This window comes from Procambarus clarkii, chromosome 10, assembly GCF_040958095.1.
Source record: "Procambarus clarkii isolate CNS0578487 chromosome 10, FALCON_Pclarkii_2.0, whole genome shotgun sequence".
Lineage (NCBI taxonomy): Eukaryota > Metazoa > Arthropoda > Malacostraca > Decapoda > Cambaridae > Procambarus > Procambarus clarkii.
This window is the reverse complement of record NC_091159.1, coordinates 33,716,910-33,738,555: the sequence shown is the minus strand read 5'-3', so window position 1 is coordinate 33,738,555 and position 21,646 is coordinate 33,716,910. Positions and strand designations below refer to the sequence as shown.

The following is a 21,646-nucleotide window of genomic DNA, read 5'->3' as shown; positions in this document are numbered from 1 at the left end:
CTGTTTTAGAAACCTTTTTTTTTTTTTTTTTTTTTTTTTTTTTTTTTTTTTTTTTTTGTGTTGAATGTGGGTGCTGGCGTTGTCTCTTGTCTAGGAATAGGCCAAGGAACTTTCCATAATTTTTATTGCTAATGTTTACATTATCTATCTGGAGCTGAATTGCATTTGTTGATTTGCTTCCAAATAAGGTGTAGTAGGTCTTTTCAATGTTTAGTGTGAGTTTGTTGGTTGACATCCAAAAGTGGACTTTTTTTTAATTCATTGTTTGCAACATTATTTAATACAAGTGGGTTGGGGTCAGAGTAGATGAGTAGTCAAACATCAGCAAACAATATAGGTTTAAGCACCTTAAGAGACATTGGGCAAATCATTGATGTATATAAGAAACGGAAGGGGTCCCAAGATGCTGCCCTGTGGCACCCCTACGGATAGTGGTAAAGTAGGAGAGGTTATATCATTGATGGCTACATATTGGTGTCTGTCACTAAGATAGGATCAGATATACAGTAGTTCAGAGCAATGCCACAGATTCCATAATGGTGGAGTTTAAGTAAGGGGTAGTTACGGTTAACAGTATCAAAAGCCTTTCTCAGGTCAATGAAGAGTTCAATCAGAAACTCACTTTTGTCAAGGGCTTAGGAGATTAAGTCAAGCAGACTAACAATTTCATCATTGGTACTCTTTTTGGGAGTGGAAGTAAAACTGACAGGGACTTAGTATATTGAATTTTACGAGATAGGAGTAGAGCTGTTTATAAATCATTTTTTTTTTCAAATATTTTTGATAATATAGGTAGATTTGATATGGGTCTAATTATTTGTCTGCTGTGTTACCTCCTTTATGAACTGGCATTACTCCTGCTTTTTTAAGGATATCAGGGAAGGTATGACACTTCTAGAGATTTATTGAACAGCAAAGCTATGGGTAGTGCAAGGGCAGGGGGAGGCACTCTTGTGTACCAAGGATAGTATTTTACTAATTGTTCCCAGCTTTGGTTTCTAGCGAGTGAATGATGGACACAACATCTGTAGGGCTGATCAGTGAGAGAAGAGGAGAGTTTGGATAGCTACCTTACCTTGAGGTTACCTTGAGGTGCTTCCGGGGCTTAGTGTCCCAGCGGCCCGGTCGTCGACCAGGCCTCCTGGTTGCTGGACTGGTCAACCAGGCTGTTAGACACGGCTGCTCACAGCCTGACGTACGAATCACAGCCTGGTTGATCAGGTATCCTTTGGAGGTGTTTATCCAGTTCTCTCTTGAACATTGTGAGGGGTCGGCCAGTTATGCTCCTTATGTGTAGTGGAAGTGTGTTGAACAGTCTCGGGCCTCTGATGTTGATAGAGTTCTCTCTGAGTACCTGTTGCACCTCTGCTTTTCAATGAGGGTATTCTGCACATCCTGCCATGCCTCCTGGTCTCGTGCGATGTTATTTGTGTGTGCAGGTTCGGGACCATACCCTCTGCTATTTTCCATGTGTAAATAATGTGTATCTCCCGTCTGCGCTCAAGGGAATACAGATTTAAGCTCTTTAGTCGGTCCCAGTAGTATAGATGTTTTACAGAGTGGATTCTAGCAGTAAAGGATCTCTGCAAGCTCTCCAGGTCAGCAATTTCACCAGCTTTGAAAGGGGCTGTCATTGTGCAGCAGTACTCCACTCTAGAGAGCACTAGTGTTTTGAAAAGTATTATCATCGGTATAGCATCTCTAGTGTGAAAAGTTCTTGTTATCCAACCTGTCATTTTTCTTGCAAAAAGCTACCTGACAAATATGTGGTAACATGTGTCTGGGTCTGTGGGATTTTTCGGGCACGGTTAGCACCAATCGATGAAAAAACGCTATTAAATTCAGTTGCTGTTTCAAGGTCTGATGCAGGTTTATAACCATCCTTGGAGATTTTTATCTAGTTATTTGAATGTTGTTTAGCTCCTAGGATATTAGAGATGGCTCTCCATGTGCTTTTTATGTTGCCTTTTGCTGCTTTGAATCTATTCTCGTAATGGGAACGCTTTGCTCTTCTAATTATTGTGGTAAGCACTGACAAGTACCTCTTAACTACTTCCTTTGCAACTAGGCCAATCCTAAGTTGCAAAGCACTTGTTTGCTCTGGTTCTGCCAAATGACATAGGCATCTTGCAGCTCCAAGCACACATGCTGCAGAGGATCACAGGGTGTGCTCACTTGGCAGCAGTTTTACACCTCTGGGCTGTGGTTGATCTTTCTTTGACCAGTTCTGGGGGCAGCCTGAATGTGTTGGCTTTAGTTCCAGGTGTTGCCACCCAGTTATCTGCAGTTCCAGCTTTGACAGCTTTGCAAAGTTGCTTGCTTCCCTTCCTCGGGAGGTGGTTACAGACATTTTCTTGCTAGTCTCCCATGTTGTGGGCCATGTTAGCCCAAGCTTTAGGAAGATTAAGCTTGGTCTCCAAGCTTTTTGTCCAACTCACCTTTTTTGTCACTCCTTTCCCTCGATTCATCTGTTTCTTCAGAGCATTTAGCTTGCACTGCTACATTCCAGTCCCTCAGTCAAGTTCTTTTGCAGAAAGGTTCTGTCCCTTCTGCTTAGAGGCATTTTTCTTGTGTTAGGGTCTTGCCTGTGGTAGGTCAAGGTAGGCCTCCAATTAGCCCAATTTGCAGGCTGTAGCTCTTCCTCTGATCTTTGCCTATTTCATTTGGTGTCATTCATGGGCATTGCAGAAGGGTGCTTATGCCTGGGATTTTTTATGCTGGTCCTTTTGCAGTTCTCCCATTTGATGGTTCTGTGGGGGACGTCTGGTCCATTTTGGAAGTTCCTGGTCTCACGATGTATGGGCCATCTGGATTGTCTCCCAAATTCTTTGGTTTCAATGGTCCACTCCTTCCCTCTAGTTTCGGGGGCTTTGGCTCGAATGTCCTCCCCACAGCGCCATCATTCAGAGAAACTTGCACTCATGGCATTCTCATGTTAACTCCTTCTCTTTAGTGGGTGTTTCAGCTGTTCACGATCCCCAGGTAGGACAATGTATCTACATGTTGAAGATTATGAGGATCAATGTTCCCATTGCCTGGTCTCTGACTAGGCCTCCTGGTTGCTGGTCTGATTCACCAGGCTGTTTGATACAGTTGCTTGCAGCCTGGTGTATGAGTCACAACCTAGTTGATCAGGTATTCTTTGAAGATACTTGTCGTTCCCTTTTGAATACTGCGAGAGGTTGACGAGTTATGTCCCTTATGTGTGGGAGAAGTGTGTTGAAATGTTTTGGACCTTTGATGTTGATAGGTCTCTCAACATGTCCTATTGCGCACCTGCTTTTCAGTGGGGCTATTTTGCACATCCTGCTATGCCTTTTAGTCGCATGTCGTCTTTTCTGTGTGCAGATTTGGAACCAGTTCTAATATTTTCAAAGTGTAAATTATTGTGTGTGTCTCCTGCCTGTGCTCTAGGGAATAAAGATTTAACATTTTTAGGCAGTCCCGATAATTTAGATGTTTTATCTTTTGCATGCTCTCCAGGTCAGCAATGTCTCCAGCTTTGAATGGACAGTTAGTGTGCAACAATATGCCACTCTATAGAGCATTGTCTTAAAAAGTATCATCATTGGCATGGCATTTCTTGTTTGGAAGGTTCTTGGTATCCAACCCATCATTTTTCTTATGACAGCAACTTTGTTGTGTTCCTTAAAAATAAGGTCTTCCAACATGATTACTCCTAAATCTTTTACATTGCTTTTTATTTCAGTAATGTGGTTTGACTTGTTTTATGTGGTTACTCTTTTGATGTGTTTGTTTTCCATGGGGAGACTACTAACGAGAACATGGCCCCGCTCACAGAGGTGCAGGGAGCAATGGCTCTGGAAAACTCCCCCTATGATTGGGGGTTAACCTTATCTGCCATCGATCAGGGTTAGTCACCCAGAAAGGTAGGCATAACAAAACAAACCCCCACATGGTATGAAAAATTCAACCGAAAGTCAAATAGAGGTAAAACTCCATCTAATCCCAAGGAAACAAGCAAACGTCACATTCCATCGCAGCGTCACTTGTCCACTCAGCCCCCCCCCCCTCCCCACTGAGGGGGGGAGCCCCCTGACCCCCTGTCCTGGCGACCCAGCCACTCCAGTTTGTCTGCTAGAGCGAACCCAGTGACATCATTTCTGGCCTTGCTTTCCAAGCAGTGTTTGCCTTCGTGGTGTCCTGTGGTGGTGTTGTGTTTGGTGGCCAGGTGTCCTTGAGAGTACTGGGGCTGCATGTGCTTAGGGGCCTCCTTCCCTAGGTGCCCTGTGAGTACTACCCTTGCATGTTAAGGTGCTCTTCCTTGGTGCATTTGGGAACCAATTCTGTAGGGGTTTTTGCGGCTTGGCACTTGCTTCACCCTTGAAGCCAGTTGGGATTTCGGGGCCCTTGTTTGGCCTTGGGGGTAAGGATTGGTGTCGTGCTGGTTGAGGGGCTAAGGTGTTGTGCCGCCTGCCTATGCGGCGGCCGGTTCCTGTTTCCTTTGGGGACTTTGTACTTTCGCGAGCTTTTTTTGTTTTCACCTTGTCTGGTGTGGCTATAGTTCCACTTATAATATATTGGTGGCACTCCGCTAAGCCCCCTTTCTCCACTAATCCATGATTGAACAACACATACGGGTTTCAGAGTTTTGATCTCCCCCTTGTTAGCTTTGGGTCTTAACCAGTTAGCAACACCTTGCCCGGGCTTCCCATAGCAGTCAGCCTATGGGCCCTGGAAAACCCTATTGGGGCTTGGTGGACCTATGGCTGTGTCTTCAGAGTTCCAGCCCACCTCGTGCAGGTTTGAAGGTTGCTGTGTGCCCTTGTCTCAGGGTGACAGTCACCATTTTTGCCTGTCACGCTGCCTGTTGGGTCAACAACACCTTTGACCCGGAGTCTTGCGAGTACTGTAGTGTTCTCTGCTAGTTCTCCAGTACTATTCTGATGACATTACTGTTAGGGGTAAAGACAGCATCTGCATTGCGTGCCAGGTTTAGGTTGCTGCAATGCACTAGGTTGATTTCCCACCCAGATGCCCTGCGGCTGCCCTGCTTTGGTTATAGGGACCCGGACCTAGGGGTGTTAGTAGCTTTGACTTTGGTTCAGTCTGCCGCACTCCCTGGTCCTTTCCCTGTTGTTCATCCTGCATCTATTTCCCCCCCTCCCCTCCCTGCTGCTTCCAGCCCCCAAATGTCTACGAGTTTCGGAGTCGGGGCAGGGTTTAGTTGGTAATGAGTCTCGAGCAGCTTCAGGGGCTGCCCCGTTCGGGCTGGGGGCAGACACACTTGAGCCTGTTCCTCCTTCCAAGGCTTCTAGGTCCCACCAGCAGGCCCTTGGAGGGAGTTCTTCCTCTCTGTTCGGCTTTCGGTTGTATTTTTCATACCATGTGGGGTCTGTTTTGTTATGCCTAAATTTCTGGGTGCCTAATCCCAGTTGATGGTAGATAAGGGTTAGCCCCCAACCACAGCGGGGTTTTCCACGGTCATTGCTACCTTCGCCTTTGTGAGGGGAGGCCATGTTCTGCCTACCGGGGACCACTAGCCAGAACTCCATACCCTAATGCCCCAGTCTAATGATTTGCACATTAGTTGGTTAGCTCCAGGGAGCCTCTGGGGCTTACCCAGGAATTTGCGTTTCATTACATTCAATGCCGGTTTTTTTCAATAGTGCAGTAATTGGAACTTGTCCTCATTAAACATCATGTTATTTTCTGTGGCCCATTGAAAGACTTGATTAACATTAGATTGGAGGTTTGGTGTGTCCTCTGTTGTCTACTCTCATGAAAGTTATTGTCAGTTGCAAATAAAGTACTACAATTTGTATCCTTGTCATTGACTATTATGAAGATGAGGAAAAGTACCGGAGCAATCACAGTACCTTGGGAACCGAGCTTTTCATGGTGGATGATTCAGATTTACATTGTTGATACTTTGGGCTCTGTTTAAGAAATTAAAGATCCATCTCCCTATTTGCCATTAATTCATTTTGTGGGCATTTTGTGTGCAATAACACCATGGTCACATTCCTCGAATGCTTTTGCAAAATCTTGGTATTTTACATCAGCGTTTTGTTTGTCTTCCATGATATCTAAGGCTTTTTTTTTTTTTGTCCAGGAATATTCCTCCGCAAGCCCGGAGAAAAATGTTCACGGCTCCCACTAAGTGGGAGCTGTGAACATTTAGGGCCGTGAACATGTTCTGTCTGCTCAGCCGTTAGGGCTGAGCGGACAGAACACTGGACGCGTGATCCTGTGGTCCTGAATTCGATTCCGGGTGCCGGCGAGAAACAATGGGCAGAGTTTCTTTCACCCTGATGCTCCTGTTACATAGCAGTAAATAGGTACCTGGGAGTTGGTCAGCTGTCACGGGCTGCTTCCTGGGGGTGGAGGCCTGGTTGAGGACCGGGCCGCGGGGACACTAAGCCCCGAAATCATCTCAAGATAACCTCAAGCCCTAAGCCTCTGGCTGGCCCACTGAGTGTTACTCGTTTCTTGTTTGTCTTACTTAGGTTGTGTAAGAGTACAGTGTTTATGACTCGTATGTTTGCTTCAGTTAGATTATGCCCAATATGTTTAACAACTTCTGCTCTGTTAAATCTTGGTTGAAATCTTATTGAGTTTGTAACTGTGCACTGTGTTAGATAATGTTCCAGTAGTCTGTCAAGCATCTCTCCACAGTGCTGACATTTCCTCTCGTCTTCTGAAACCTGTTCTATCTAAGGCCATATCATAGTGGTCTAGCAATTGAGGCAAGAGTGCCTTGTTCTGAACCCATGTTGGCCAGGGTTATGTAGACACTGATTCCATGCATTTTGTGATCTTAGCACACATTCAAAATATTTTTGTGCGATGTTAGAGGTACTAGACTAATTTTTTTGCATCAGCATTACTACTTCATAATGCAAGTGGCATGATCTCTGCTGGTTTTTAAGTATTGAATGTCAGGGATAACACCAATATCTAGGCTCCATCTCCAAAAGATGTTTAGGGACTCTGATAATGATTTTTTACAATTCTTAATGAATATAGAATTCCAGGAATCTAGGCCTGGTGGAAGAGTGCATTGGCATGCTGTCTATGGCTACTTCAAAGTCAAGTGGGATTAGGGTAACATTTAATATATGGCTTGGTAGGTGTATCACATTCATAAAGAATTTGTTTGAATCGTTGATTTGCAAGGTGCTCAGGGGTTCACTGAAAACAGAATCATACTGAAACCTCAGTACACTCATTTCTTTGCTGTCATCTGTGAAGATTCATTTCCTCTCTGGAGCTGTGTTCTAAGTGTTGCTCAGCTTCTAAGTTCTTGATGTTCAGTTCTTTACATGGTTCATATATGGAGTGTTCAGGATTCTCAAAGATGGTTCATCTAATTTCCATCCCCCTTTCCACAGAGTGAACTGTCAACAACACATACATCCTGTTCTTTAAGAGATATTCCATCACCTTAAGGTGTACCTCTTCTCATCAGTTTATCTTTGTTCCCCCGATCTCAAGGCTCTCGCTTTGGATGCCTTTTGGTGCAACTCATCAAGGTGGGGGGTTCCTCTCTCCTTTGGTTCATTTGCTGCTCCAGGTGTTAGCCATATTGGAGTTCTACTTATCCTACTTGGGCAGGTGAGCCTTCTGGCTCCTAGGTGACCAGCTTGGCTTTGATTTATGAATATTCTGACCCAGTCTCTAAACCTGAGCATTTTCCTGCAGCTCTGGCTCTTTCAGCAAGTCAGTGTGGGGATACTTTCCTGGTTCGACCTTCTCTGACAATATGCATGGCTGGAGTTTGAGGCAAATTTACCATTCATTGTATGATGCACATGCATTATAATGTAGAAAGGAATGAGGAAGTTGAAGCAGTTGAAAAAAACGGATTTCAGGCAAGAACACTATGGGGAAATTTGAAATTTCTTTATTGAATTTAATTGGAAAAACTTGTTAGGCAAGGAAGCAAATGAGATGCATGTCAAAGATTGTGAAATATATGATAAAGGCACAACAAAATTTATACAAAAACAGATGCAGAACTAGGAATCGGGATTGGTTCAACAGAAACTGCGAGGGAGGGGGGGGGGCCTAGAGACCAGAATATTAAAAAATGGAATCGATATAGGAATATGCCAAACCCTCAAACCAGCCTATCTTCCTGTTTAGCTAGTACATATAATAATAATGGTGATGACCATAGTACACATGATGTAATGGACAATTTGAAAAGTAGAAATTGTTACTATTGAATTTGGACAGACCGAAAAAGGTTTTTGTATTTGTTGCAAAGTCAACATAAACTATCCTAACATTCCTTGGCCTAATACATGCTATCTGAGGCCTAATATAGTACATATGTGCTATACTAGGCCTATGAATATTTAAATTTGTTTTTAGCTTTATTTTTTGTAATTTATAAAGTGAATACTGTAGTTCCAAATTCTACCATCTAATTGCCTTTTATGTAAATGTGTGTACTACTATCTAAACAGGAGTATGGATTGCTCAAATGTACCAACAATACAAAGAAACACAAAATTGCATGGCAGGGAGAAGAGGTAAAAAGAAATTTTGAGAAAGGGATGGCAGACAAATGTATAACAGAACCAGGCCTATTCTACAAATGCATTTAAAAGCGAATTACAGGTAAAGGATAATTTTCAGAGGTTGAAAATAGAAAACAGATTCCAAGAAAATGGAAAGGAAATATGTGAAACATTAAACAAATAGTTCCAAAATGTGTTTCTGCAAAATTAAATCTTCGGAGAACCAGACACGATACAAATTTCCAGAGAACAACATAAAGCACATAGGTGTCTAAAGACTGAGGAAGAAATGCTCAAGGAGCTAAGCAAGAACAAAGCAGTTGGCCCGGATGGAGTTTCACCTTAGGTCCTGAGAGACTGCTTACATGAGCAGCACTCACATCAGCAGCTCAGCATTCCACTTAATTTGATTTTTCAGGCGTCCCTGTGTGCAAGAGTCCTAGAAGATATTTGTATGTGGAAAAAGGCTAACATAGTTCCAATCTACAAAAGTGGCAGCAGAGAAGGCCCCTTTTAATTCTAGAAATGTATAATTGACAAGTGTAGTAATCAAAATATCGGAAAACAAAATTAAAACTAAATAGATAGAACTCCTGGAGTAAAATTATATAACAACAAACCAACAGTTTTGTTTTGGTCTGGAAGATCCTGTGTAATGAATTTATTTTGTTTCTATGATAGCCACAGAGATTTTACAAGAGATGGTTGGGTTGACTGCATCCAACTGGACCTGAAAATGGCTTTCAGCAGAGTCCCACATAAAAGGTTCTGGAAATGAACAAACTGGAGGAGTGACAAGTAGGCTTCTAACATAGATGAAAAGTTTTCTGACAGAAAAATGAGGGCAGTAATCAATGTATCAAACTTGAGAAATGTCATGAGTGGAGTACCACAGGGTTCAGTTCTTGCACTGGTAATGTTCGTAGTCAACTTAAACGACTTACCAGAAGGAATGCTAAATTACATAAATATGTTTGCTGATGATGCTAAGATACTTGGGAAGATAAGAAACTTACACAGTTGTCATACTCTCACAAGTCGAGCCTGGCCTCAGGCCGGGCTTGGAGTAGAAGAACTCCCAGAACCCCATCAAGCAGGTATCATGCCTTTCAAGAAGACCTGGACAAAATAAGTATGGAGCAACACTTTGTAAATGGAATTTAATGTGAATGAATGTCATAATGCGGAATGTGGAATAGGAAAAAATTTACCACACACAACCTAAAATTTTGAAAATGCTTAAAAATTCAGATACAGAAAGAGATGTAAGGGTGGTTCTAGGTAGAAAACAATCACCTGAGGACCACATAAAGAACATTATGCAAAAGCCTATGCTTTCCAATTTCAGAATTGCTTTTAAATACATGGATGATGAAATACTAAAGAAATTGTTCGAAATCTTTAAGAGACCATAGCTGGTCTCTTAAAGAGCTGTTGCTGACAGCTGTTGTAGAGTGCCCATATCTTAAGAAGCACATCAACAAACTGGAAAAGATGCAAAGATGTGCAACTAAAGGGGTCCAGGAACTAAAAGATAAGAGCTACAAGGAGAGGTTAGAGGCATTAAATATTCCAAAACTAGAAGATAGAAGAAAAAGTGATATGATCAAGTACAAAATAGAAACTGGAATCTACAAAATTGACAGGTAAGAATTCCCAACACATGGAACTTAAAGAACTTCAAAGTCATAAATTTAAGCCAACTAAACAAAGCTGCTGAAGAAATGTAAGAAAATTCTGTTTTGTAAACAGAGTAGTAGACAGTTGGAACAAGTTAACCGAGGTGGTGGTGGTGGCCAAAACCGTCGGTAGTTTCAAAGCGCTATACGACAGTGCTGGGAAAAATGGTCATCATAATCATAGCTCTCATCCATTAACTACACTTGTGTAATTACCTACGTGACAGGCTAAGTGCAAAGGCAATTTGTAGAGGCTATTTGGAGGCATCAAGCTGTTTAACAGTATATGATACAAACTATAACTGACTAAACAGATGAATGTAATACAATCTTACAAAGGAGATTTGATACAAAGAAGACAAAGGAGACGACAGAGTGAGGTGAGCAAGGTAGATTGAGGTGCGGCTAAGGTGTGCTGCTTTGTGAGGTGGCTGGGGCTGCCTCGGGCAGCGAGTGTGGCACGGGTGGTGTAGCCACGAGACACTAAGTAGAGAATCGCCTGGCTCCCGCACTGATGAATTCAGGAGCGCGCTTATAACAGTACACCGGGTATACTGTACACACTATCGTGATTTTGCCGAAGGCTGACTGAATGGACGCTGAAATATCCTTGGGCACTAGGTGAGAGGTGCACGGGGAACCAACAGAGTGGATGAAAAATATATAGAGTCCTCAATCCCCCAATAATTTGAATATCACTGACGGAATTTCACTCGACCACTTGGAATCGCATTGCTCGATCTCTTTCCCACAGTTTACTCAGTGATGAGGTGATGGATCGGTCTAGATGAAGCCGATGAACACCGATTACTTGACACAGTCCGGTTGCACCTGTGGGGTAACACGTGTGACGGCCAAGACTTCTATCTTGTATCTTCGTTATGTGACATCTACCAGCACCCTGCGATTACCAGTCTGTGACAATAAGGTAGGGATGGGGGAGATACACTTCAGGTGGCTGAACTTTGATGTAGACAGGAATAATCCCCTGCTCTGGCCAGAACAGAGGGTCCACGTCTACCTAAGACAGCGCTAGAGGACAGAATGGCACCGCTTTGGGCGGGAAGAGCATAGGGCCCCAGGCGTCCCCTGTGTGTGACATGGCCATTTAGTTTCGAGCATCAGCCGAGGCCTCATGCCTCGCCATATCCCAGGAAACCTGCCAGCGACGTGACATAATGGCGACAGTCACCTCAGGACAGTCCCTGTCTCTCTCTATTTTTTCCCTCCCCTTTTTCTCTTTCTTCTTCTCCTTCTCTTTCTCTTCTGTTCTTTTCTTTTCTCTTCTTTTTTCTTTTTTCTTTTTTCTTTTTTCTTTTTTCTTTTTTCTTTTTTCTTTTCTCTTTTCTTTTTTCTTTTTTTTTCTTTTCTTTTTACAACTTGATACCAGAATTCAGGCTGAACCTGTAACTATTTATCCAGAAATGCTACAGCAACGATCATTAGTTTCTTGGACAGCTGAAGGTGTCTGCTTTCCAAAAACACATAATTTCACCCTATCTGCTATACTGAGAGAGAGAGAGAGAGAGAGAGAGAACTTTTTTTTGCACACTCGTGCACTTTCTGAAAATTACTAAGATCAAAATATTGATTTTCTACTTTTATCAACTATGTGTAAGCTAGCTCAGAAATGCAATCTCTGACAGTGGCTTGTCAATGGCCTCGTTGTTTGTGTTACATCTGACCTTTTAAAGCTGTGTCCTCCAAATAGTTCATTGCTGTATTTTACGTTTCAACGAGATCAGCCATGTCATGTCTGATTTGCAGTGTTGCTAGCACACATGCCCTTATCAGCCCAGTTGACACTAGCAACTTGTGAGCTTTATGACTGGCATAGGTCTTTATTGAAATCTTCTGTTTATATTAGACGAGATATATTTTTTAATCTTTTTGATTATTAAATTTGAGATTGAAGCTGAATTCATTTGCATCTGTCTTGGAAATTCAGTATACAGCTCCAACTGTAGTATTAGTGTCGGAACCCTTACTGATGTACATAAAGTATTCCTTATCTCTACTTTTGCCTAATTATATCTTAACCGTCAGCAGGCGGCTGACAGCTGGGTGGACAGCGCTTCGGATTTGTAGTCTTTAGGTTCCAGGTTCGATTCCTGGTGGAGGCAGAGACAAATGGGCAAAATGTTTCTTTCACCCTGATGCTCCTGTTACCTAACAGTAAATAGGTACCTGGGAGTTAAACAGCTGCTATGGGCTACTTCCTAGGGGTGGAGGCCTGGTCGAGGACTGGGCCGCGGGGACACTAAGCCCCGAAATCATCTAAAGATAACCTAACCATGCCCTTAATTTTTATCATAGTTCAGTACATTCTCAACAGACAGCTTGCCACTGTATGTAATGAATGTTCTACCACAGCCTACCAAGTATTGTTGAGCCTCGTCTTGATATGGTTTTCTTGAAGACCTTCTTGAGATTAGCATTTTTTTTCTTCTGCTCACATTTTTCTTTTGCTCACATTGCCTAAAAAAATGATAATGAAATTAACTAAATTGTGAAATTAATGCAAACAATTTTTCCTCAACAGGTATGAGCGTCTGTTGCGACGTGCCAAAAATGAAGATCTGAGCGAGGTTTCAGGAATTGGCTGCCTGTACCAGTGTGGTGTAGATAAACTTGGACGACCTGTGATCATCTTCATTGGCAAATGGTTTAAGTTCACTGAAATAAACTTGGAGAAGGTGTGTTACTTGTGTTGTTGTATTAAGTTTAGCATTTTTTCTTTTGCGAGAAAATGTGAGTTTAGCTCACATTTTTCTAAACGTTTTCTTGTTAAATACAAAATTTTATTTCTGATACCTTACAATTCATAGTTTTTCCATATTTGTCTTGAAATAATATTGGGTCCAGTAGCCTGTTTGTGCATAGAGCTTTATTTTTGGCAATAGGAGCTTTAGGAATCAATAATTAGAAACACATATGAAGGCTTATTAAATCAGCAAGAGTAACAATTGAAAAGTATTAGGCATGTAAAACAAGATCATGGCAGAGGTTTTAGATATAATGTACCAATTTGTGTAGAGAACTTTGGAGAAAAGAGGCGATACACGTCCCATTTGGCTTGCGTCACATGCTGCTCAAAATTGGTTAAATACCCACAAGTGTAGATTGTGATATGGAGAACTTACTTGGTAAAGTAAGGGATTTTTGCAAGTTCAAATTTTCACTGTACAGTATTGTGCTTTAGAGAGAGGTCAGTTTAAAGTTGCAAACTGGTTTAATGGATTTTGAATTTAAAAAGATATGGACATGGCCACTCTTATGCTTATGATGCTACATAGTCTCCTCGCCTTGGTGCCGTCTTTTGATAATTAGTTAGTTATGCTTATGATATAAGCTGATTAGAGTAGATAATGTAGAACTGAAGCCTTCTGCTGTTATTTATTCACCAGACAAAATGTATTAGGTTGATTGTTGTATTGATATCACATATAGTTACACAAGGAAATCACTAACATGATAAACATGATATATCAATGAGAAAATTAAATGGGGCAATAAGGGAATTCGAACCCTCAACCTGGCACTCTGGATGGCACTCCTAAGTTGTGCATCTTGCCTCTGGACCACAACATGGTAAGAGTAAAACAACCTGGGATTTCATTGAATTCACAAATACCTCTGGAGGTCCCTACTGGAGCCAGTCTAGGTTTTACATATAATCCCATGCACTCTGGTTCTTTATCATACCAAAGTGCATGAGGGTTATACTGTAAAACCTAGACTCACTTCAGCAGGGGCCTCCAGATGTCCTGTGGAATCTTGTTGTTATAGATTCAGTTACTCGGAACAAAAAGTTCCAGGTAGCACGGGCTATGGTGAACCCGAAGTGGACTTGGTACAGGAGCTAGGGCTGTTCATGATGGGTTCAGTGGAATCCCAGGTTGTGTAACTTGTACCAAGTTGTGGTCCAAAGGTAAGGGGCATGGCTTGGGAGTATCCAGATCAGGGGTTCAAATCCCTTCATTGCTCCAATTTTCTCACATCATGTTGTATTTTTTTTTTAATTTAATTAAAAAATCAATCTTTCAAGCCTAGAATCTTACACTTTCTTAACTGATAATGAACAAATGTACGTTTTTCATTGCCATAGTAGTTTTACAACCAATGTTTATTATGACTCTTACATAACTAAATAAAAAATTTCAGGCACTTTTGTACCTGATCCACTTGTTGGATCCACTTGTCAGAGGGGATTATGTGGTGCTGTACTTCCACACAATCACTATGGCAGAAAACCATCCATCCCTTTCCTGGATAAGACAAGTTTATGAGGTTCTTGAATACAAGTAAGTTGGAATATTAAGTAGTGTAGGCTTGGTCTGTGTGGAAGGAGGGAATGAGGAGTTCATTATGATTTGCTATAACCAAAAGCTTTGTCTCTGAATTTGACCCATATATATTTAAATGTTAATTTCCTTACTGTATATTCATTATGGAATATATGAATATGCCCTAGAGTTTTAGTTTCTCTTTTGGCAGAAGATTTCCTCTGGCAGGATGGGGGTGTTTGTGTAACCTTCCCTCAAGTCAGCCTTTAACATAAAAAATATCTTCTTGAAGGTGGCAGCTTCAATTAGTGGTTCTACAAATGCTGTAGGAAGCTGCATGAACTTGTATATAAATCTGTATATATTTATATGGATAAAGACAATAAAATGCAGTGGGACAGAATCCAGAAAAAACTAGATGGTGATATCCATTGTATAATTTAAATAATTGTATAAACTAATGATGTAAAGCATAACCTTGCCCAAATGGACTAATTAATGTTAGGTTTCATCCACGATTCTAGTCCACAGAATGTATCGCCATTAATTAAAGCACTTTAGCATTTTTTTTTATCAACCTCAAAATAATACACATCTTTGTACACATGCAGACCACTAAATAATATATAAACAATAACATTTAAATACTGTATACTAGTAGCAAAATAAATGAAAATACAAAAATTTAGATAAATGTGATTTTTAACTGAAGATGACCAATTTGCTCCTTGTAACCTTCTGTAGGCTACTTACCTGGACAGTATTTAAGGTGGATCCCTACCAACCTTGTTGAGTCCGGTTCCTGATGACTGTCCTGACAGCCATTTTTTTTATTATTTTTCATCCAGCAGTCTATCATATTGGTTCCTAGGGAAGTGGAAGGGGAGGCCTCACCAGGATGTTTGCCAATGATTTACCTTTCTGCTAGGCCAGCATTAGTGGGTTTCTTGGAAAAATTTCCACTTTGCGCGTGTATTTTGTTTAGCCACCCCCACAGGATGTCGAGTTCTCTACATATCGGCCCAGCCAAAGTGGGTACATTTAGCATGGGTATGATCAGTCTATCCATGCTATTGCGCTTGTTATTTCTTCGGGTTAATAATTGCCTATCTCTTAATGCCTGTCTTCTTGCCACTTCTCTGAGAATAGTTTCAGAATCTATTCTTTCAATCGGTAAAGAACCCCCATAGTTCATTTAACACTTCCTCCAGCTTTTCCACTTCACTTATTATTCATTTTAGTCTTATTGCTGGTGAGTAGGGAAGGGATCGTTTGAATGCTTGGGGCTGGCATAACAGCAAATATGAGTAGAAGTGGTTTGAAATCTCCTATTATCTCGGTAGACCCTTGTGTTCAGGAAAGCCAAATCTGATTCACTACTCTTTTAGTGTAAATTTAAGATTCCCATGTACTCCATTAGACCAGTCAAAGAAGTCACATAGATTTTGTTCTCCCCCCCCCCCCCTTTTCCTCCCCTGCCATGATACCAATGATGTGGTCTATGTATCTGATGTAGATAAGGGGTGCTGAAGCATACTGTTTTCTAAGCTCCTAAAACACCATATGAGCAAAAATTTGACACTGACACTAGCTCCTGTCGCTGTACCTGTGATCTAAGTATTATGAGGGACACACACTTACACTTTAATGATATGTAGTATACATTCCTGTAACAGGACTCTGAATGATGGTCACCAGACCCCTACATCACACAGCTCCAATTGAATCTGTCCTTTATGCGTGTCAAAGAAGGTCGCTACCTGCCATGCTGCCTCCCTCTGGGGATTGCTAGGGTTCAAGGACACAACGTTCAAAGAGAAGAGATGTGACCCCTAGTGGAATTGGATTTTGGTGGTTTTGCAGTCTTGCCAGGAAATCTGTTGTTCCTTAGTTATTTCAGTGAAAAGCCCAAAGCGGTGTTAGAAGTGCTATGCACACAGTCTACAGGTCATGTCAGTGACTTAAGAACATTAAAATAAAGGGAAATGCAGAAGGCCTATTGGCCCATACGAGGCAGCTATTTATGACCAGCCAATCCGCACGGGTGGTTATGCCCACTTGCAACCACTTTGTACAAGTCTTCCTGTCCATGTCTATGTTGATGAGTTAATGGGTTTGTGTATTTTGGCCAGAACATTAAGTGGCTGTATTTTAGAAGCAAATGCTATGAACGCATCCCTGGCCATCGCTATAAGTAGTCCTGCCCTTACCCATGTTTCATCTGCATTAGCATACAACTTTAGTGTCAGATTTCTGCTCCTCTTGCATGCATTTTCTAGTGCTGTTTCTGGGTTTCATATCAGTTGATATGTATTGGTGTCCTCCAGTTGGCAAAGCCCCTCCCGTCTAGTTTTTGGTTGTCCATACCACTACTATGGCTCCTTTGTCTACTGGTTTTATCACAATGTCCAATCTATTGTCCCTTATCCAGTTTATCCTTACCACTGTTTGTCCCTATCCACTGTGGTAAGGATTTGTTTGACCCTACATGACAGTGTTTCCCTTGACCCATCCTTGAGCGTCTGCACTTATTCTCATAGTCCTCGTATCCTCAGGGTTGGCATATCTTGTGTGAATGTCGGGTGTAGATATTTGTGTGAGAACTGTAGGGAAATGACACCACATAATCCTTGGGCTATCACTGTAACCTTTTTTGCACTAGGGAATTTTGCACTCTGTAGGCTATGACTTGAAAATATCACTGCAAATAATGTCACTAGAGTTGCAGTTAATCACCACTGGTACTGTACTCCTCAATTAGGACTTCACTGGACTCGGTCACTTGAGTAGCAAGAACTTCAGTCGCTCACACTGAACTCTTTTCTAGCTGCATATAAATCTTACATTGATAGGGGCTGGCACTGTGTGCCAGCCCCTATCTCATAGACTGGCTATGGAGTAATCACCCTGTTGATTACTGGCTAAGAACTCATAGACTGGCTATGGAGTAATCACCCTGTTGTGATTTTCTACACTGATGTTATTGCACTATCTGTAGCGAATCTGGAGCTGAAATCAAATTTATTTGGAGCAAAAGAATTTTGTAACACAACATCAGCATGGGTTCAGGGATGGTAAGTCCTGCCTCAAAGGATTAATTGAATTCTATGACCAGGCAACACAAATTAGGCGAGAGAGAGGGCTGGGCAGACTGCATATTTTTGGATTGCCAGAAAACCTTTGACACAGGACTACATAAGAGACTAGTGCACAAGCTGGAAATGCAGACGGGAGTGAAAGGGAAGGTACTCCACTGGATAAGGGAGTACTTAAGCAACAGAAGACAGCGAGTCACTGAGGGGGGGGGAGGTCTCAGAGTAGCGAGGCGTCACCAGTGGAGTCCCACAGGGATCAGTCCTTGGACCTATACTGTTTCTGATGTATGTAAATGATCTCCCAGAGGGAATAGACTCATTCCTCTCAATGTTTGCTGATGATGCAAAAATTATGAGGAGGATTAAGACAGAAGAAGATAGTATAAAGCTACAAGATGACCTAGACAAACTGAAAGAATGGTCCAACAAATGGCTACTAAAGTTCAACCCAAGTAAATGTAAGGTGAGGAAACTAGACAGAGGAAATAGGTGGTCAGACACGGGATACTGAATGGGAGATGAAGTCCTTCATAAAATGGGCAGAGAGAGAGATATAGGAGGATATCATGCGAAACCTGTCTCTTGAGGCCCACATAAAAAGAACAACATCGGTGGCATTTGCAAGGCTGGTTAACCTCAAAACTGCCTTCAGAAACCTGTGTAAGAAATCCTTCAGAACCTTATACAGTATACCACACATGTAAGGTTAATCCTGGAGAATGAGGCCCCAGCATGGAGCCCAAATCATGTCAAGCAAAAGACAAAGCTGGAAAAAGTTCAGAGGTACTGTATACCACTAGGCTAATCTCAGAACTAAGAGGCACGAGTTATGAGGAAAGGCTGCATGAACTGCACCTCATGTGACTGGAGGACATGATCACCACATACAAAATTCTTGGGAATTGACAGGGTAGTCAAGGATGGATTATTTAACACGGGTGGTACACACACAAGGAGAGACAGATGGAAGCCGAGTATCCAAATGACCCACAGAGACATTAGAAAGAACTTTTTCAGTGTCAGAGTAGTTAGTAAATGGAATGCACTAGAAAGTAATGTAGTGGAGGCCGACTCCATACACAGTTTCAAATGTAGATATGATGGAGCTTGAGAAGCTCGGGAATCTGTACACCAGTAGATTGACGACCGAGACGTTAGCGGGACCAAAGAGCCAAAGCTCAACCCCCCCCTTCCCCAGCAAGCACAACTAATTGAGTACAACTAGGTGAATACTCTGGTTCTTGACCACTGACATCTTCCAAGTTACACCTAGATCCTGCAATCAAGAATCTTGCCATTAGCATAGTACAGGCTCTTGGGAAATTCATCAAAATCTAATTGAAGATAACAGGGTCACAACCTTATTCTGTCTCAGCTTTAGGCTCTGAATGTTGGCCTGACATGGTGCATAAAGACAAATCCCTCACTATTCGGTAGCAATCTGAAGTACCCCTCACGGCTTAAGTGATAGAGACATCCCTCTGGATCAATGAGCCACTCACGACTCCCTTTCATCTGTTACGTGACCCCAGGTCACATGTTGAGTGCCAGATTTGTACAACCTCTAGCCAGTCATATTGTACTCTTGTATCTAGGCTAATTAGACTGAGCTTTCTTGGTACCAAAATCCTGCCAAGACGACACTACTGGATGCCATGTTTGAAATATGGCCAGGTAGGCTATCCCTTTTTCATATTTGCATAGTGCTAGAACATTAAAAATTATATTCTGGTCATGTAATTTTAACTATCTGACGTGTTTGAAAAGTTAAGAGTATGACTTGAGAGCAAGAAATCTTGACACGTGTTATGTAGATGACACTGTAACACTAGCAACAAGGAGCCTCCAAGGACCCACCAAAATTAGGCATTTCATTGCATTCAATGCTGGTTTATTTGTTAGGTATAAAATGTTGGTTTTGCTAAATTCATTTGATTTGCTGCATGATTTCAATTAAAGACCAAATGTTTCCTTTATCACAGATACAAGAAGAATTTAAAAGCTTTCTACATCGTGCACCCAACCTTATGGACAAAGATAATGACTTGGTGGTTTACAACTTTCATGGCACCCCAGATCAAGCATAAGGTTAGTTGTATCTTAATATGAAAGCATATCAATGTCAATTAAAGTTGCTGTATCTAGAAATGTAGATAATCTAGTACATTACTTTAAGGCACGAAATAGTAGCTAGAGAAGTGTGTATAAGATGCTAGCAGTTCAACTGGTGTGCCATCACAATTCAAAATAGGTGACAGAGACCAGGCCATTGTAGGCAGGGGGGGAGGTTATAATCAGATCCAATGCAAGATAGCACTATTCAAGAGGGAGATGGGTGGAAAAAAAAAAGAGGGCCTGAATGGGGGCTTGAACCCCCCCTCGACTTCAAAATGCAATAGCTGTCAGATCAAGGAGATTGCATGCTGCCTTTGCTGCAGTATGCGCAGTATCCTCACATGTGCATAGAAAAATGCTTCACACCTTATTATGTTTGCCGAGTCCCCTAATCTTTGAAAGAGATTAGTAGATCCAGTAAATGCTGCCATTTGCCAGCAACAGAATTGAACGTCATTATGGGCAAAGCCACTTTTAAACCGCCATGCTTCCAACTATTTATATGATTTTTTCTACTTATTTAAGGTAATGTGGTTTTGTAAGTTGCTTAGTATATAACATATCCACCAGACAATGATTCGGCAAAAGCATGTCACTGATTATAATGTGTGTGTTTCATAACTGTAATCTGATCCTTTGTAAATCTTATGAATAAAATGTTATAATAATAATAATAGTAATACAGTACTGTAATACTTTATAATACTTTTCGATGGTACATATATGTGCATATCATATGAAGTACAGTATTGTACTGTATTAAGGAAGTGCATAAGATTTCAAAGTTTTGCTCAATCTTAGGGCTCACAATTGCTGCCTCGGGCCTCTAGTAACAATCCCCCATTACAAAAACAATCTTGAGTCCCTCATTTTTCTTATAGGGCCTTGGTAAAAAAAAAAAAAAAAAAAAAAAAAAAAAAAGCATTTCTGGCAACATCACCATCCAGTGTCTGAATGTGCATGGCAGCCATACCAGCAGACACTGAAATTTTAACAGCAAATGAGTAATTAGTATTATATATTTCAGACAAAAATGTGTGCTATGTCCAATTATAGGATTTAGGCTTATATATATATACTGTATTAATATTAATAAATACAGTGTGTGTATTTAGTTTCAGTATGTACAGATACACATGTTTATCTGTACATACTTGTGCTTTCAAAGTTATACCGAATGAACTTCATCTTTGACACATCAGTGCAACGTATTAGAACAAACTATATAAAGTGAGAAACAATGAAAATAAATTGCAGTTATTCCTGTGTGGCATAAATTGAGTTATTCCTCATTTCTACTGAAAAAATGACTTGTTTGGATTTTTGTGCTTCCTGGATGCTAATTAACATTGTCAAAAGAAAAATTTAGCTTTTCAAAAAAATTTATTTTTTTGTTTACCGCAGGGATGTCGGCTATTAACTTAGTGTGCAGCCCAGGGTTTAAGTTTCCTCATTCTCATTTCAGATAAGTCTGTACATCTAAAGTAAATGTGTTCTAGTACTGGATTACTGTAATAACTGTGTACATTATATAATTAAAAAATATAATTTTTTTTTTTTGTGTAGGACCCTTCAGTTGCTTTCCGAATCTTGAGGTTATCTTGAGGTCATCTTGAGATGATTTCGCGGCTTAGCGTCCCCGCGGCCCGGTTCTTGACCAGGCCTCCTTTTTGTTGCACACCCCCCAGGAAGCAGCCCATAGCAGCTGTCTAACTCCCAGGTACTTATTTACTGCTAGGTGAACAGGGGCATCAAGGTGAAAGAAACTTCTGCTCATTTGTTTCCGCCTCCACCGGGGATCAAACCCGGAACCTTAGGACTACGAATCCCAAGCGCTGTCCATTCAGCTGTCGGACCCCCACCCCCCTACCAAGCTTAGCTCTGGTACCACCAAGCCTTTACTCTCCATCTTTTGGTTTCTCCTCTACCTGTGCCTCTGTACTGGGTACGGAGGACGGTTTGTTTCCTTTTCAGACAAGGTC

At 41.4% G+C, this 21,646-nt stretch overlaps 1 protein-coding gene across 3 annotated transcripts in view; it reads left to right on the top strand.

Annotated features, from left to right (window-relative positions):
* The window catches only part of Gdap2 (ganglioside induced differentiation associated protein 2), a 180,509-nt gene that overhangs the window by 149,617 nt on the left and 9,246 nt on the right, over nucleotides 1-21,646 (top strand). For all 3 annotated transcript variants that reach the window (XM_045726414.2, XM_069321846.1, XM_069321847.1), the window contains 3 exons: nucleotides 12,711-12,864; nucleotides 14,333-14,472; nucleotides 19,532-19,637. In XM_045726414.2, the coding sequence (XP_045582370.1) occupies nucleotides 12,711-12,864; nucleotides 14,333-14,472; nucleotides 19,532-19,637 (400 nt within the window). The remainder of the gene's footprint in view (nucleotides 1-12,710; nucleotides 12,865-14,332; nucleotides 14,473-19,531; nucleotides 19,638-21,646) is intronic.